Source organism: Lethenteron reissneri, chromosome 22 (genome assembly GCF_015708825.2).
Source record: "Lethenteron reissneri isolate LAM-NWPU_2019-01 chromosome 22, ASM1570882v1, whole genome shotgun sequence".
NCBI lineage: Eukaryota > Metazoa > Chordata > Hyperoartia > Petromyzontiformes > Petromyzontidae > Lethenteron > Lethenteron reissneri.
This window is the reverse complement of record NC_083800.1, coordinates 14,284,384-14,303,532: the sequence shown is the minus strand read 5'-3', so window position 1 is coordinate 14,303,532 and position 19,149 is coordinate 14,284,384. Positions and strand designations below refer to the sequence as shown.

The following is a 19,149-nucleotide window of genomic DNA, read 5'->3' as shown; positions in this document are numbered from 1 at the left end:
GTGTCAACCAGCCCCAAAAGAACCCGGGGTTGTTGAAAGACAACCGGTAACTGTGTTAGAACTGCTTTCATAATCGGTTACCGGTTACGAAAGTAACGAATCGGTAGCCGTGTCCAGTGTTATCTTAGTAATTGCTCATTTTACTGTTGCCGAAAGGTTCTCCACTCGAGGAAAGCTCTCGGGGTATTTGGTCTACTCTTCCACGACGACACGACGGTGTTGGAGTTGGGCGTCCCCACACATTACCCCACCACACGCGACTTGTCAATTGAACTGTGGAGAACCGACGTGCCGTACTCGATACCACTGCTGTGGGGTGGGCATTGGCAGGGGGACGGGGGCATTTAAATGTTTCTCTTAAGTTTAAAATGGTTGATGGGGAGGTTAAAGCCTCTATGTGTCGCTAGACTTTACAAATTCAGCCAAAAATGTTACTCAAAACTCAACATGTCAATATCACTCCCTTTAAATGGGAAATGCGACGTTTCTGGCCATGGCCCTTCTTCACAACACAAAAAACACTGTTACGAGACACGTACTGTATTGAATATAATTAACGAACGCAGGATTCTCAATACAACGCTGGGGATCGCCCCTCGATCTGCATCATGTCCCGGTCCCCCGAGATGTCGCTTCTGTTTGCTTCGACAGAATCTCGTGGCGAGACAAACAAAAAAACAAAGTTGCTGGATTCGACGACAGTGCCATAGCCGTCAACCCATAATAAGGTTTGCCCCTATTCTGTTAATGGGAACACGAGTTTTCAGATTCATACGGCGTTCAGTCGTCTCAATACGTACACGGGATTTTGTAGGATGAACGTTGAGATGTATAATGACGACGGGGTGACACCAATAGGGTCTAAATTGGTCTGTTAATAGGGTACTGTGATGAGAGTTGGCAACTCGATTCCTTCTAGATTTGAAGCTTTCGTGACTGCAAGGATTCAAACTCGTAGGTTTTTTCGGTAAAGTCACGTAGGTATAACTAAATAATAAAAATAATAATATAAAGAATAATATAAATACAATAATAAATCAGGAGGCAACACAAGTCTCCGTCATCAGGTTGGACCGCGTCCCAACTCAATTCGTCTGCAACGCATCGTGTGATCTCATCTCGTTCGTCTCACCGACTCTTTTGCGAGCGTAACCAACACCACATCTACTGCACGTAGAATATCGCGTTGTGTTGTTGTTCGTGAATATCCTTCGTGGAGGATGGAAACGGATGAGGATTGCAATCGCCAGGGGGCAGCAGCAGCAGCAGGAGGAGCCGCATGGCCGCGCGGCCGCGCTGGTTCGCGTTCGGGTTCAACGCCTTCGGGCAGCTCGGCGCGGCGCGGAGCGATCCGCCGGAGCTTTGCGTGACCCGTCCGAGACGCGTCACGCTCGGGGCCCGCGGGAGGGCAGGGGCAGGAGACGACGAAGGGCGGCACGAGGAAGAAGACGGAGACGACGACGACGATGAGCAGGCCGTGGTTGACGTGGCCCCGGCTTGGGGCAGCGCGGCGCTGCGCGGTGAGCCCCGCGAAGTTCTTCTCGCCACGCTGTGGGACACGGGAATCGCAATTACGATGCTTTGTGATATTATTTTGTTGTTGTTGTTTGGGCCTCACGCTGCTGCTGAGCTTCTGGGGTTCGAGACCGAGGCATAGTTTGCTGGTTTAAAGAGAACCAGCTAAACTAACCCAACATTAACGCAGCGCTACTGCAAAGCCTCTATAGGCCGGCGAAATAAACTTTTTTTATTTAGACGGTAAACGTAATTGAAGTCTCCTTGTTTATTCCATTGGCTATTTGATCGCCCTCCCCGTGTTTTGTTTTAATAAACAACATCGCACAGTAGTTGTGTTTGTTTATATGAACGATGTTCCGGCCTTGTCGCCGAGGCTTCGTAGCGGCGCTGTTGGGGCCAGAGTGTGTGGGCTCGGTGCAAGTTGCCTCTCTCCGGGTCGATGAACATCTCTGAGGAGATTTATCATTTTAAAAATCACTGCGATAGGGGCAGCTGCAATGGATCAAGGTCGAATTGGCTCCGCTGTTGTGCGTGAAATAGGCGTTTTGTATGTTGAGGAGCGAGTTTAACGCGCTGCGCTACAAACCCCGAGTTCGATTCCCGCTCAAGATCCATTAACAGTCGCGATCCGAACCTGGGATGTCCTCTCGTTCTACTCCGCCTTTAACGAGTACCTGGCACGCTGTGTAAACATCGCCACGAGGGAGACAAAGGCGGTCGGGCGTGGTGATCGCCACCCCCCACCCCCTCGTGTGGCCGTCCCGGCCCCCCTCCCGCTAACAGCACTTGACCCAACAGTCTGTGGCGGTGGTGGTGGGGATCTAAATCTATAGTCTTAGGTTTTTTCGGTAAAGTCACGTAGGTAAAAAAATAAAAATAGATATAAAATAATAAATGAAAATAAATCAATTAAATCACGACGTTTTGGAGGCAACACAAGTCTCCGTCTTCAGGTGGGACCGTCACAGCTAAATGTACTATTATTTGTTTTTTTTACCTACGTGACTTTACCGAAAAAAACCTACGAGTATGAATCCTTGCAGTCACGAAAGCTTCAAATCTAGGGATCTAAATCTGCCTGGGTCACCACGCCCGCTCTGTGTGGGTCTCGATTCCTCCCATCGACTTGGGTCACAAAGCGCCCACAGTCCACGTTCATCTCTGTTCCTGCAAACAAGCCCACTGTACATCTTCTTTCTGGTCTACGCCGCGTGTTTATGAGAAATACGCGTTACAAATAATTCAAATAAACGGCCACAAATAATTCAAATAAACGGCCAGGTATAAAAAAGGGACCATCCGCTAAAAGGTATGAGATGTGCAAGGAGAGCCAAGTTATTCAAACCGTAAAGCCCAGTAAAGATGTAAAATTGCACGTCTTCCTTGAGCTGGTGGTGGGAAGTCCTCTCATTCTTATTACAGAGGCCACTGTCACTCATGCGAGCAGTGTTGACTTCTCACATTGCGTCTCGTTTTAATGCCACTGTGATGGGCTGAATCCATCCTCAACTGTGTTTTGAAGTCGATCTTTAAATTGTCACAAGTGCCACCACAGTTCAAGTGCCACATTGTGTACACGTGTCTTGCACAGTTATAGGTACTGTATTACAAGGATACAAGTGTATAGCCCATTTACGTTTGAATGGATGTCACCATAACAAAATATATCTTTGCAAAGTGAAATAATTTTATCCGTTTTATTGAGCCCTAATTAATTGGGTTTTTAGACGTTTAGCTCATCCAAATGTCTTTCTCTTCCTTGGCAGGTTCTCGAGACGTGTGCGTCCAGGGGTTTGCACAGGGAGGGAGAGCGGGCCCCACACGCGTTCCCCTGGCCGACGGTGCGCAGCAGCTGGCATGCAATGATAGTTTTCTCGTGCTCGTGACGCACGCGTGTGCCCAGGTGTGGGAGTGGAGCTTGGCTCTCCTGCCTCCAGAGGACTTGCATGAGAATGCACGTCCCCTTTGGGACATGCCCCTACTCTCGGGAGCAAAGGAGACACCAGGTACATTATGTAATCTGTAAACGTTCCATATTAAGGAATTGCTCTATGTTCATAATATAAATCTTGACTTGAAAGCTTTCGTGACTGCAGGAATTCATACTCTTTGGGTCTTTCGGTAAAGTCATGTAGATAGAAAAATAAGAAAAAATCACGACGTTTCGATCGCAACACAAGCAATCGTCTTCAGGTGAAAAAATACAGCAGGCAGACTGCTGAGGCAGGAAGACATATAGCGAGAGAGCTACTGCAGCCAAAGGTTATATAGGTCTGAGATGGGTACAACCCAAGGGTAAGTGGGCGGGGCTAGAGATGGAATTTGCAAGTAAATGTAAGATCGCAGAGCTAGGTACACCTCGGCCATTGTGTTGCTAGAGATTAGCATGTCAATCTGTTAATGTAACCCCACGGCTACAGTGTTCAAGAAGCCATTGTATTGCTCGAGATTAGAGATTAGCATGTCAATGTGAGACGACTCCCACAGCAGCGGCTGTGTTAATGAGAGACATTCAGCCTGTTAAACAACGAGCGCCACCGCCGCATCGAGGAAAAGGGAGCAGCAGCTATGTTAGTGAGACATTTAGCCTGTTAATGTGAAGACATTTAACAAGGTAATGTTACTCAGAGAGTCGGAAATAACTGCAAACATAGGCAGGTAGGATGGAAGCATCACAGCCAGTTATGACTTTACCTGGTTAATAATGTCCTTCCAATGATTGCTCAGTTTGTACCCATCTTCTCGGTTGAAATTGTGTCTGTGTTTATATATCTGGATGGCTTCATGAACAAATCTTTGTTGATAGCCAGTGGGTTTGCATAGTACCTTCGTCTTGGAGAAATCAATTTCATGTGTGCCCACAGCGTTAAAACAATCATCAGCCACGGCAGAGGTGTTGGTCCTACCGTGTTTCAGATCCGCCTTGTGTTTGCGAACACGATCTGAGACATGTCGCTTAGTTTCCCCCATGTAACTACTGCCGCAGGCACAGCTTAGTTTGTAGACACCGGGGTATTGCATGTCAGGGATCACATCCTTCACAGATGGGATCAGATCACGAATTTTACGTACTGTATTGAATCGGACCTGGATCTTGTGTTTGCTCATGATTTTGGAAATATTTTTGGTGACCCCTGCTATGTATGGCAAGGTGATGGTTTTGATTGGGTCCTCAGGTGGTTCCTCCCAACGGTTGGGATGACAGCTTTACGGATTGTGGAATCCGAATATCCATTCATCTTGAGGGCTTGGTGTACGTGCTCCAGTTCACTGGATAGGTGGTGATGGTCAGAAATGCAACGGGCTATATGGTGTAGTGTTTTGATGAGGGAATTCTTCTGGGCTGGATGGTGGTGGGAGTTAGGTTTTAGATAGGCATCCGTGTGGGTGGCTTTCCTGTAGACAGTGTCCCGAAGAGCCATCTGGTCTCTTCTCGATCAAAACATCCAAGAATGGTAAATTGCCATTCTTTTCCACCTCCATGGAGAATTTTATGGCTGGGTGTATGGAATTGATGTGGTTGAAGAATTTGTTCAGAGCTGGCAGGCCTTTGGGCCAGATGACGAACATGTCATCTATGTATCTCTCCCACAAGGAAGGACATAGGATGGATGTCTGGATGGCATCTGTCTCAATTTTTTTTATAGTACAGCGACACATTCAATCACGTATCTCCCCTGACCATATATACACCCCCACCCAGTTCTGATAATGGAAAGTGTGTTGTTTCAAAGTGTACTCTAAAGTACAAATAAAGAATTTCCCTGTATTTAAAGCAGTTTGTGGGGTTTTTTTGTCCAGTAACCTAGTTATGCATTGCATAACTGTAATTTTCTATTGATGTTCACCTAGCGTACCTTTTCTCATGTCGGCCTCTACATCGGTCTCCAGTGAGTCAGATATGCAATGCTGAATTGTATAGTTTAAAATTGACACACTTGCAAACATTTTTGCGAACCACCATTGTTTTTTCTGCTTTGCATTGCAAATAATACATCTTTTCCTGGAAAGCATCACTTCTCATATGTGCTTTCATTTTTGCATTACTCTCTCCAGTGAAATGTGTTGTATTATGTCTGTGTTATAATGGGATTTATATTATGGGTATCTAAAAATTGTAAACATGGATATAAACACACAAATGGTGATAAAATATTGTTTAAAGATGGTTTCAGTTTTCAACATACAGTACTGTAACTGGTTTAAGCAAAAAGAATTCTGATAGATGCTGGCAGTCACGCGTGGTAATCTATTGTGTTCGTGCTGCATTATATATTGTCACCTACAGCTATCTTGCGAAATCTGCCATTCGCTGCAGTTCCGTGAGAGTTATGTTTATACTGTCCCTAGGTTGCAATAAACGTAACTATTCTGCTTGGACCATGGTGCATGATCATTGGGAGAGCTTCCCACCTCTTCATTGCATGCTGCATTGAGAGAAATTAGGCTGGCGCTTTTTAAAATGACATAACAGTGTCAGACCACGGAGCCAAGGGGATTGCGAGACAGAGACATCATGATTTGTGATACACCATGGCATCGCTCACCGCATCGCCAGTGACGGAGACAAAGTGAATAAGCCCCTGTATCCTCATTGTTCCCTATTACATAATTACGACTTAGATGATGAGGGGTGACCTATAAAACGTAGACAACTCATATTTCCATTTTCTAAATAAAAATGCCTGATTTAGACAATATTTTACAGTTCTGAGTACAATTCAAGATGTGGCAGCATAATTAAATTAATACTCCACTCTTGACCAAACCCTGCTTTTTATAGACACCCATGTTTGGGTCGGTGTGTTTAGTTGCATGCCATTGGATGTGTGTGCTAGCAGGCCACATGAAGTCAAGTCGTTAAGTCATGAAGTCTGTACACGTGAACATTAATCTCCCTTTTGTTTATCTCACTTTCATCTCACTAATTGTTCTCTTGTGGACATCACTCCTCTCTTATCTTGTCTCACTTTAGTATCTTATCTGACTAATCTGTATATCTTTGTCTTGGCTTGCCATATCTCTCAATAGGCCACTCCAATGGCCTGTGTGAGTCAGATGTGTGCCACAAGTTTAAGGACCATGATGTAGAATATATTGGGTGTACTGTAAATCCCATTAATACAATCTAAATTATTAACTATTAATTTAAATTAATATGTTTAACAGACTTTTTTCAAAAATACATACAGACAACAGCACTTAAGTATGTATGCATAACAGGTACGTTTGGTTTAATAAATTTTGCGTGAATGCAATTGACAAATTATGGACACTTTTCGATCACCATAACCGAATTTCCGTATGAACAAAATTTCACATGGCACATGCCATGTGATCAAACAAGGACCACCCAGGAGGCTGCATCATCTATTCGTGACTGTCATGGCATCCCTACCGTGCAATAGTAATGTCTCCGCATCACCTTTCCACTCATTCCAACATGCAGATGTTTTGGTGAGTTCCCTGAAATGATTAATTTTTGTAAATGTATTACTCAACCATTTCAATATTTATATTCTTTATTATTATTTTTGTATTGTGAAAAGTATATTTGTAGGTTTGGAGTAGTGTTTCAATGACTATCTGAAACACATTTGTAAAAGCCATTTAGATTTACGAAATTTAGTTTTACGCGTGTTTTTTGAAGAACGCATTCCTTTCATAGATTTAGGGATACCTGTATACCATTTAACCAGTGGCGGAGCCAGGATTTTCAGGTACGGGGGGCAACCCTTCCAGCAATGAAAAATGATAGGAGTTGTTAGTAAGTAAGGACTTGTACCTTGCTTTTTATTCGACGCGTGTGCGGCGATGGCGCAGCCATCGATCGAGGGTTGAATTCGAACCGTGTGTGATCGGCATCGCACTCGCTGAAGGTATGCCTTCAGGGAAGTCGTGTACTGTATACGCAATAGCGCACAATTCTGAGTCACTTATAACTGCTTTGCCGTTACTTATTGCCAATTATGGACTCAGACTATTGTCCTATCATTTCATTGAGTCCCTGCCACATAATAATATGCTAAAATGCTACACAGTGCCAGTTGAGGTTGCAAAATGCCGATTTATTACTAATAAACCCCAATGATCTGATCGAAATTAGGGATTTCGATCGGATCATTGGGGGGGCACGTGCCACCCCACCCCCACTGGCTCTGCCAGTGCATTTAACAACAATACATTGGCAATTTAAAATATAACTTTTTTGGTCTTTGTTCAGTTCCCTAAATAATTCAGGAACATACAGTGTAATTCCACATGAATGAGGCATTATACTTGATGTTTGTGAAACTTTTATATTTTGAAAAGACCAATAGAATTGTGAGTGTACCCTTTTCATGTGAATTGCTACCTTCTCTTACATTGTTTTTATAGCTTTATTTTGGTGATTTCGAAAACGTTTTGGTTTAGCCATATTTGTTGTAGTATAGAGTTAGACTGATAACTCTAATCGAAATTGTCTTATGGTTGTTATTGTTTGACTTGCATCCCACTGGGATTTTTGCACACAGCATTGATATATGGTGCTTTTTTTCTGGAAGACTGCTGTTTTTTCCTGGATTTTTCTGTTGCGCGTAGTCACTTTAAGATGTTTCTTGTTCATGTTTTTGTTTGTTGCGGTTGCACCCGATTCAAGAGCCGAATGGCTCACAGGGCTATGCCTAGTAAATTAACTGAACTGAACTTGTTACTCTGCTGTTCCTGTGAAAGCAGTGCTCCCTCTCGTGCCCGGTGGTTATGTTGACCTGCGACCTCCTTTCTTCCATCCACTGCCTGAGCTGGCGGGAGGGGTGCGGGCTCTCCAACTGGCCCTGGGGCGCGAGCATGTGCTCCTTCTCACAGATGATGGAACCATTTGGGGTTGGGGCCCCGGCAGGTAAGAACAGAACAGGTCTAGGTGGCCGCAAGTGATTTATATACATTTTTAGCAGCATCAGTAGACAATAGCATTCGGATATGTAAGGCAAGACACATCATTAACTGGTACTGTGGACATATAAACACGTCTACACTAATTTAAGTTGGAAATATTTCTGTAAAGTGAAACTCAAATATATTTGAGACGCTACCCTTCCGTTTCACATATTAAACATGTTCGTGCACAATAGATAGTGACACTATGTTACTCATCAATGTTTCATTGGAGTGGGTAGGAACACAAATGAAGCTTATGGGAATGGAAGGGAAAAATAATTATAAGTTTACTAGCTTTACGACCCGGCTTCGCCCAGGACTTGGATTCACCACGCCCGGCCGCCTTTGTCTGCCCAGTGGCGATGTTCACACACCACAGCAGTTACTCGTTTGAGGCTGAGTCGACCTAGGGGAGGCCCAGGACCGGTTCAAATAATCGTCACCGGTGGTGGCAGTGAGCGGGAATCGAACTCGGGTCGCCGGGTTCGTAGCGCAGCGCGCGAATCGCTGCGTAGTCGCTGCCCCCCCCCCACACACACGGGATAAAGAGAAAGATCCCCGTGTAGCCTGTGAGACTGTAGGGGGCAAGTGCTGTTAGCGAGCACCTATGAAGGCCGGCAGCGCGCTACGTACTACGCATGCGCTGGTGACATGACAGATGTGACGTCACAGCTCACTTGCCGTGCAAAATATATGCATTTTTATAATTTTTGCATGATGTACAGTCTGGAAAGTACCCACATGGAAAATTTGAAGTTTGTTGCATATCGGTAAGTACGCTGAACATTTTGAACAGACACACATAACAAATTTCCCTTTTATATATAGATAAGCTTACAAGACAGAATGGAATGAGAAGCCGATTGGGTGGAAATTAAGCTTGAACTGAAAGTATGCCCTCGAAAGAATTTGCAGCAGTAACGCACATTTCTTATTTACACGTGTGTTATTGGTTCTGTGGGTCATGAGTTAAGCCTGTTATATTGAACTATGACTGTCCAATATAGAACTATTTTATCTGCATCCAGGCTGCTCTCTGTTCAGGATATGATACATTGGACAGTGATTAATGTTGGGTATTAAATTGAGTATTAAATTAAAAGGATAATTTTTTTCTAGAGGGTTCACCTGATTCCTGCAGCCCCTAGGAGTCGCTACATTCACGCAATTTAAAAGAGTGAATTGATTCTTAAATCGAATTGTGAAGCTGAATCGCGACGATTCATCAAATCATCGCCAGGGGGCGTTTTCGTTGCTCCCCGAGTAGCATTACATTTTACTGCTGGTGGTGACGTGCACATTGCCTTGGATGGAAGCAATCCTATTGTTAACAATCATTTAAAATAAAGTGATGCCACATTGCCCACGTTAAATAATAATTAAATGTGGGTCAACCATAGAGGACATTGGGGACCACAGGAGGAGAGAGGGACGCACATTGGCATGGCAAGAGAAACATGGAATTGGACTAAGGTGGCAAACAGAAATGCATACACACGAAAGAGAAAATAATTATATAAGCGAATAAAGGTATCGTAATGAACTAAATAATGTTTATACGTACCATTTTGGAAGGGTTTATTTTTCAGTATTCTCAAATTCTTGTGAGGTGCAGTGCTTCATGTGGCCTACTGTGTTCTGTTGTGGTTTCTATAGACTTTGTTCCTAAAGGGTGCGCATAAACATTCTGTGTTTGGCATTTACGAGGTTTCTCCATTCATACGCCTATAATGTGTTATAAATCACGAATTCTCTCTGTTAAATATAAGGAAACTAATCAATTGGGCACAATGACTCGGCTGATATTGGTTCCTCTTTAAGTTTATCTTTTATAAGTGAAATTGAGCATTTAATCCATTTAAAAATTGAAAAGTTGCAACCCCCCAAAATGCATTTACTACGTTTTGTTATTGCTTGTTAAACTATGTTAAGTGCCTTGAGCCAATGCGTTTTATAAATATACAGTTGTTAAACTCTATTTTGCGCACCCATCAAGTTTAAATAATACGAGTGGATGTGGCCAAGTGGTTTCAGAGGTCAGAGCACAGAGCTGGCATATTTGGGATTCCGGGCTTGATTTTGGGCAATTATAAACTAGAAATGAACAGTGAGATGATGGTGTGTTGTCCAACTTAGGCATGGACAGCAAGGACATGGTACAACAGAGGCCGAGGCGGCCCCCCGGCCCGTCGAGGGACTGCAGGGCCTTCCCATGGTGGGCGTAGCGGCAGGGGGGTGGCACTCGGTGGCCCTCAGCAGTGAGTCATCATCCTGCTATATCTGATATATTTAATATTTTCACTGCTTGTCTTGCGTGTACATAATAGCTGTGCGCTTGGGAGGGTTAAAGAGATTCCTGAGTTATTGGTTGAAATTCTACGTTCCCCAGGTCTGTTATTTTATAGGATGACCATTGTTGAGTCCCAATAAGTGGTACGAATGTTATTGACTTTTATTGACTGAAGGGATAACCTGTGCTGTCTTCTTCATTTCTTATGACTCCCCATCACTCTCCGCTACCTCATGCTGTTCTTCATTGTCACTTGATATCGTTCTATTTTCTTATGCGTCCTTTATCCTGTCTCCTCTCATCCATCTCTTGTTACTGCCTTTCTCCTGAAAATGAAATGATAACATGGCAATTTGGCAACTGACACTGAAAATGCATCTTAAAAAAACTATAGCTGAAATTATGATTCTTAATTGAGTTTAGGGTTGGGCCGTCTGACCTAAGGTTATGTGTCCTAACCCAAAAGTAAATTATGAAACAATAGATCACAAGGGGCGGGGATAGGGAGGAGGTGAATCGATATTTACTCATTCTGTTAAACTTTGTTTCTGGACATGGAAAGGTCCTTATCTCCATCACGTGTTCACAGGATAGATGAGACATAAGCACTGTCTTAATTGTATGTCACAGTTTGATAGATTCACATGAGACCAGTGGCCCTTGGGAACTACAGGACTCAAGATACTGAACCATGGCAGCACCCACTTGAACATCATATTATGATTGGTTCACGAATCCTTGGAGAACTCTGACTACTGGGAAGGTTTTCAGAGCCGCAGTCCCACGAAAAGCATGGGAATACCTAAGCAGATTACATGAGGCATTTTGTTGGATTTTTACATTTGTTTTTCACAATGATTGCTATCAGTGTTAAAACTGTAGTAGAAATGGAATCTTTGAGTTGCTCTTAATTTTAACACCTGACATATGCCCAGGTAACACTGATGTCCCATGGTTATAGAGAAACTAAAATTGTGAAATGGTTTTGTCTACAGTCACATTCTCACAAACAAGTGTATTTGTTGAGTGCTTCCGTTGAGACTGTTCTCTCACGGTGCAACGTGCAGGGGGTGGGGATGTTTACACTTGGGGCTGGAATGAAGCTGGACAGCTGGGCCTGCCATCAAAACGTGGTCTCGGTGAGGGGAGTAACTCTCCAAAACGATGCAATCTCCATGGTAAGTGAGAAGCATATAACTGTGTGCAGTGTTTAGCACAGATTTTAGTGTCTTGATGCTTTTTGGACCCACTTATTCTTATGTATCACTAGCTTTACTACCCGGCTTCGCCCGGGACTTGGATTCTTGTCTTGGATTAATAGACGGTCTACGCGGAGGGTGCGGGGGGGGATGCGTGACATCAGCAGGCACACTGCATAATGCTGCCGCATGCGGGTGACATCAATCACAGATGTGACGTTACCGCTCACTTGCCGTGCAAAATATATACATTATTGCACCCCCCCCCCCCCCCCCCCCCAAAATACAAAAGTCGATTTTTATACTTTTTGCATTATGTACAGTATGGAAGCTACCCACATGCCAAATTTCAAGTTTGTTGCATATTGGGAAGTATGTTAAACATTTTAAACAGACACACATATTCACAAATTTTCCTTTTATTTATATAGATTCATTTTATATCGTCTTCCTCTGTTGCAGTACTCCCATTGTCACCCAACCTTGACTTCTCAGCTGGTGGAGACAAAACTCACTTTCACAGCCAACGCGATAGCTGCGTGAGCTGCACCGATTTTGTTAATGCAGGTGACACCTGATTGGACATGAATAAATGTATCAGAGCTCATGTCATGGTATTATGAATAGTGATTGGTAAGGCACTTAGCAGTATCTCCTCCAGCCCCATTATCTGGATGCCATCGGCCAGTTGGAGGATCAGCTTGTGTTGGTAAAGCTATGATTACCAGGGCCTTACTTCCCTGTTGTGGTAGCTTTTCTCCCACTGCAGACTCCGCTGCCTTAAGTAATTGTAATACAGAAGGGGCCTCAGCCATACACCATAGATCCTTTTGACACTGCATGCATATGGCTTCCACTTACGATGTTGCCCATCTCACATGATTAGGATAGGGAGTTGGAATTAAGAATACATTCATCATAATGGACAGTATGTATGTTGCACTTCTTTCGCACCGTACGTAGCTAACCATAATAATTGAAGTATCTCTGACCTTGCCGCCCATCCATTTAGAGCAGTTTGGTTATGTTGGCAGATGCGCATATAATTTTTCATTTTCATCAATAACCTTAATAGCCAAATGAGATACCATTGAGACGAGTCTCTTTTGGAAAAGAGACTTAGAAAAATAGACTTAAAGACATGTGTAGCTGATACAGTCCACTTAAAGTTGTGGTCAGAAGAGGCAAAATCTCGGAAATTTTAGAGTTGTGAATGGAACATGACATATTTATGCTGTATAATGGTGGATTAGTGATTTATGTGAAATACTCTCCACTTAAAATGAATGCATACGCACTCTTTAAAACGTTCATGACACTGGACAATTGTTTTCGAAACAGTAATAGATTATAGTCATTTGATTATTTGTAACATGGTTGACAACCTGAAAATGATATCACACTGCTCAAATTTCAAGCGATTTCCCTATAGAAAATGAATGGATTATATAACATGTAGGCTTTCACAAACAATATTATTCATAATAATTTTTTTGGGGTTATATCTCTGAAATATAAATGTGTCGTGAACCCACCACCACCCGACATAGCTAATTAGTAAGGTTTGTCACGTAAACAAAACGTGCAATGAGTTACTATTTCAGCACCATTCTGATAGCTATAGGCTCAGTGCTGCTTGGAAGCATATTATTAAGTAATACACCATTTTATTACATGCCTATTCACATTATCACATGCTTTTTAGCTGTGACTAATCCAACCAGGAATATATACTGGATTTTCTCAGATTAACATGACCCATTGTAACTTATATGACCACATTAACCCCCCTCTGGTCTTCACACTTAATGGGCTCACAGTGGTGACATCACCTTTACTCTATTTAAAACCACAACAGGAAGACTTCTTCACAGTTCTCGCTAATCGCTTGATGTAGCTGGTTTTTTCATCGCCAATGAGATGTTGTACTCAAATTGTATTTGTTATGGGTTTACTCTCCAATATACCGGTGTACTAAAGTACGTGACAAACCTTACTAATTGGCAGTCGGGTGGTGGTGGGTCAACGACATATTTACGAGAGTTTTGTGCTTCTGAACTGGAAGATTCATATACTTATTGACATGTGCCACCTTTTAAAATTATTGGTGGAGCAGTATTGCTCGACTTGGTGGTGATATTAATTTTTTATTTGTTGCCTTTGCTCTAGCAATGTGGAAGAGTAATTTGTGGAAGGTACCGGAGGTTTATGTTGTCTACATTTTGTGATTAATTTGTTTTCGACAAGGGCGGGAGAATGATTGTTCACTGGTGCCACCGTCGGATACAAACAAACAACAACATGGGTGCAGAGCGGATGAAGAACGAGAGCCACAAGACGCCTCTCATGGAGAAAAGGGAGAATCACAGAAGACGGGAACACAGTACATCTCAATACAAGCCTTCCCTGCACTGCTGGACTTCCCCGGCGATGATGAGATTTCGGCCGTCGCCGCTGGGTCCAGGCACACAGTCGCCCTCACGAGTAATTTTTATCTCAACTTCATGTGTCAATTAGTTGGCAATTTCCTTTACATGAATTCTGTTTTCAGAACTAAAGCTTGTTTGCAGCTTACTTGTGTATCTAAATATGAAAAATATCAAACAAATCCGTGTAGGATTTTTATGTTTTGTCCATTTTAAATATTTGAGTAAATCTTAATTTTAAATATATGGTTCACCTTTATGGGAGAGCAATAATGCGGTGATTTGTGCACCTCTTAACTGGCGACACGTGTCTGTTTCCTGATCGGCTGTTGCAAGTAATACCTGACATGGCCCTGGCCCCCAATATGTCACAAACTGACCAACGTGGTGAATTTTATTCAAACAACTCCCATGCGCAAAACATAGTGTGAGAAGACCTTTGCTATACTTAAAGCATGTTTATTAAAAGAAGATGAAGAGAGATGCAGAGACAGAGAAGTGAAAAGTACAGAATTATTATTCTGGTTCACGTGAAATTCATATAATATTTGGCCATATAGTGAAAGTGTTGTGTGCACAGCTAGGTATCACAGCATTTTCCCTATTTCCTTTTTTAATATTTAGAAATTTACAGTATTCTTCTGAAGTCATTCACAAGTTAGGTATGCTGTATTGACACCTTATGATATTGGACCAAAATGAAAGTGACCATGTGTCATGTTGATAGTGAGGGATGCTGCCGTGGTATAATTGTTAGAACATGGACTTGCAATACACAGGTCTCATGATTGATCTCCCAGATTTCTTAACCCCCCCCCCCCCACTATCCACCCAGCAGCACGAGCTGCGGGTACATGCCAGCTGTGGGTGCACGCCAGCTGTGGGTACACACGAGCTGCGGGTACACGCCAGCTGTGGGTGCACGCCAGCTGTGGGTAGTCGCCAGCTTTGGGTACATCACAAAAGATCTTCAGGGCATGTGTAGTGGGGTAAAGTGTGAGTACTCCCAATCTTTTCCAAGACATCTGGCCAGCATGGAAGCCAAAACATACTAGTGGAGGCCCTAGCAGTGGCATGAACAAGTAATTGCAGTATTATTTCCTGTGTAAATATGGAAATTCAAGAAGAGTGCATAACGGCCATTAATTTCAAGCTAGCTGATCGTAACGTGAATTTCAAATTACTCGGTGTTAACTTCTACTTTGTTTATTTTGGTTGCAGAGTGTGGCAAGCTCTACACATGGGGATGGGGTAAGTGATTGTGTGTACTTGTTTACATGTACATCAGTACTGCTTTGAAATCTATTTCATCCAGATTGTGCTACTATTAAGTGTGTATATTGGCAACAGCTTCCTACCTGCGTTGCATGTCATGGGACAACATAGGAAAGGTATTCTTTTAGCTATGCTCTTATTTACAATTATATTTATCATCTTATTGGATGTGTGTAATAAAGCCACTTTGATCTGTTATACATGTTCGTATTCTCGTACCCTTGATCCTTAGAATTATTTGATGGTACACAGTGATTTCCTCCTGCACATATGTGTACAAACTGATTAGCATAAATTAAATTTCCTGTCTACCTCATACTCAGCTTGCATAGAGAAAACATCAGCTTAGTTGTACAGTGCATAAACAAATGAGTGGACAGCCCTGCTGAAAAGGAGCTGTCAAAGTTCTCACTGCTAAAAGCAGCCCTCACATTGGAAATGAGTTTTTACAACGACCGTGTTAGAAATAACTACCTTATTGTCTGTATGTGATGTTTTGGATGCCCCACTGTGTAAACTTAAATACATCTCATTGTGATATATGATGCAATCTAAATTGGCTTGCCCTTGCCTCTGGAATAAAAAAGATTGACAACATTAAGACTCATTGGGAAGTGATAGTTGGGCAGATCTGTCTGGGAGGCTGCTATTTTGTGCCTTCTGAAAGAGAGCAATATTGATATTAAATTATATGGAAAATCCTCGCTAAACGCATTTTTTCACAATGTGTTTCACTATCATACGGTTCCTCTATTGGGAAACACTTTTTGAAAGACAACGTGCGTGCCGTTATCATGCGGTTCATGAGCAGTCGATGACAAACTGTTTTTTTGGTCTGGGCCGCTCAGTAGTATGGGAATTCTGGGTCTACGTGTGGAGTAATACAGTACGCAGCGTACCCTCATCTCAGTTCTTTGTCCCATCATGGGATGGCTAGGGTGATTTTAAAGTGCAAATGTGCATTGGGTTTATTTATACCCTGCAATGTACATATAATAATTCCTCGCTTAACACATTTTCGCTTAACGTGGCACTTTTCAGGTACGCATCTACAGCGTTAAATATATGCACGCCAGACTATGTTCAAGATAGGAATAACTAAATACCTCTTCTATAGGTAGCAAACTAGTTCACAAATGGGATAAGTAAGACACCTCAGACCAAATTTTGGTGTGTAATAAAGCTTTGTTTCATGTAGTTGGGATTTTAGCAATTTGTTTTTTTTTAAACGTAATAGGAACAGTTATTTTTAAAAATTTCAGGTGTGCATAACTACACACTGATGCAGCTTCTCGCTCTCCCAATCAAGAAAGAGGCCATTAGCTATGTTCACCCTTTCAAGCACTAACCAAGCTCAAGACTGCTTATTTCTTGATCTGATGAGATCACATACATTCTAGCTGTTATGGACATTCTGGGCATGCATTGGGCAGTGCTATAAAATCCAATCTTGTATTGTACTTCCATGTTCCCCCACCATACCCATCACACTGATTAGCGTGAGAAGTATGCTAAATAACCCTCATGACATGCATGGAATTGAACGACCTCCATCCCGCAGTGGATTGACACGGTCTTCTGTCACTACACGTACATATATTGTAAAATGGTATTCTAAGTTGTCCGCAAAGCACATTTTGTCTTTTTTAAGTTCTCCGCTAACCACCTATGGAAGTAATTTATGACAAAGCTAATTTGCGTTCAACATATTACAAATGTAGAATGTGTTTAAGTCGTACATCCACAGCGAACACCAAAGGTGTGGCAATGCTTTAGGCATAATAACCGACACGCTTTGGTTGTTGTTTCACCTTTCAGGGGAGCATGGCCAGCTGGGCCATGGCTCCCGCAGGAGTTGGGACGAGCCACAGCACGTGGAATTCTTCTGCCAGCACAGCCTCGAGGTGGTGGCAGTGCGCTGCGGTGACTGGAGCACCTTTGCAATGGCACGGCCTATGCCCAGCAATAAATAAAGTAAATGTTTCCTATTTATAGGGCTTGAAAGTGTCTTTGGAATTACCTACTATAATCACCCATAAATGTCTGTCCGTCCCACGTGTGACGTCACTCCACATGAGGCCCATCCCCCCGTGTGACGTCACTCCACATGAGGCCCATCCCCCCGTGTGACGTCACTCCACATAAGACCCACCCCCCTTATTAATATTCATGAGTGGGTGGATTTTTACACGAATGCAGAAAAAGGTCGAGCTGAATTAAATAATTTATTACGCAAAGTTGCTTCAAATATGACGTTTCTTTACAGAAAGTGACGGTGAAAAATAAATCGACGCAGCACAGTGCTACATCCGTGCGTGATGTCACTGCAAAAGAGACCCTCTCATTCATATTCATGCCCGCGTGGAAATTTACACGAACGCACAAGAAGGTTGCGCACTCCACATGACGCACCCCTCCCAACATTCTGCACCCCTCCACAATAACCATGAGTGGGTGACGTCACTCCACATGTCGCACCCCTCTCCAATAACCATTAGTGGGTGACGTCACTCCACATGGGGCTACCCACCCCCTCAATAATCATGAGCTGAACAATTTTATTTATTGAATATTTCATATTTACTGCAATATGCACCCGTCCTTGGATGGGCAAAAAAGCTCGTCTTTTATATTCGACATGGTGTCTGTCAATTCTAGCAATGTTGAAGAAAGCATGGCCCTTTAAGGCCCTTGATTGGTACAATTGGCAAAATGTGTTGATGTAATGAAATTTGAAACTTAATATATAGAAATGGAGACATCAATGATAACTTCGGTTTAAGGCCATAGCTTACACTGCATCAAAATATATTTCGCCATGTGTAAATCAGCTTTGCCCACCAGATTTACTTATGGCAAAAGTAAGTGGACGCCACACCAAGTCACCAGGTCAGATGTCAAACCTATAGTCAGACGAGCAAAAGTGTGGATTTACACTGCGAATATACAGTGAAGGCCTGTAATCTATCACTGCGGAGACAGGTTTGTGGATCGTCTGTGAGATTCCCACACCTGCTTGGCTGTGCATTGAGCAGGACTTGACAGGACAATAAACGGCTTCATAAACCCATTTGTGCCTCGTATGTGTGGGTTTTCTCTGGGTACTTGATTTTTATACCATATGCAAAATACTTATGAAAATGGAGTAAAAAAATCCCGATATTGGACAGTCGAAAAAAATTGTCAAGACTCAGCTTTCCCTACTCAACTGCCTTCTTAGGCTAGTGTGTGCATAGCTGATTGCAAGCTAGCCCAATAAATACCAGTAATTTTATATTTATAGAGTGCCTTAGCCCAAGGTATTAGAGCAGCCTATTAAGCTGGCTATTCCAGTCCCCGCTTCGTATGTGTGCCACTGAGAGTTTGCTCTGTAGAATACATGTAGGGCAACTTGGGGCAAAGCAGCCTTTTTAACCAATGAGGATTTTCAGTGTACAGTACTGAGATCGTACTCATCCCAAGTGTGAAACTCCCAAAGTACCTTGCATTACATCTCAACCTAAATAGGCACACTGAGGCCAAG

General features: G+C 42.9%; 1 protein-coding gene across 1 annotated transcript; it reads left to right on the top strand.

Annotated features, from left to right (window-relative positions):
* The first annotated feature begins 1,205 nt into the window (after nt 1-1,205).
* LOC133345666 (RCC1 domain-containing protein 1-like) lies at nt 1,206-18,696 on the top strand. The gene is given in 9 exon segments (XM_061556627.1): nt 1,206-1,277; nt 1,280-1,520; nt 3,285-3,524; nt 8,233-8,398; nt 10,573-10,694; nt 11,794-11,904; nt 14,173-14,409; nt 15,573-15,602; nt 17,445-18,696. Coding segments are annotated over 9 exon segments (1,359 nt in total). The 5' UTR covers nt 1,206-1,220; the 3' UTR covers nt 17,600-18,696.
* Nucleotides 18,697-19,149: the final 453 nt, after the last annotated feature.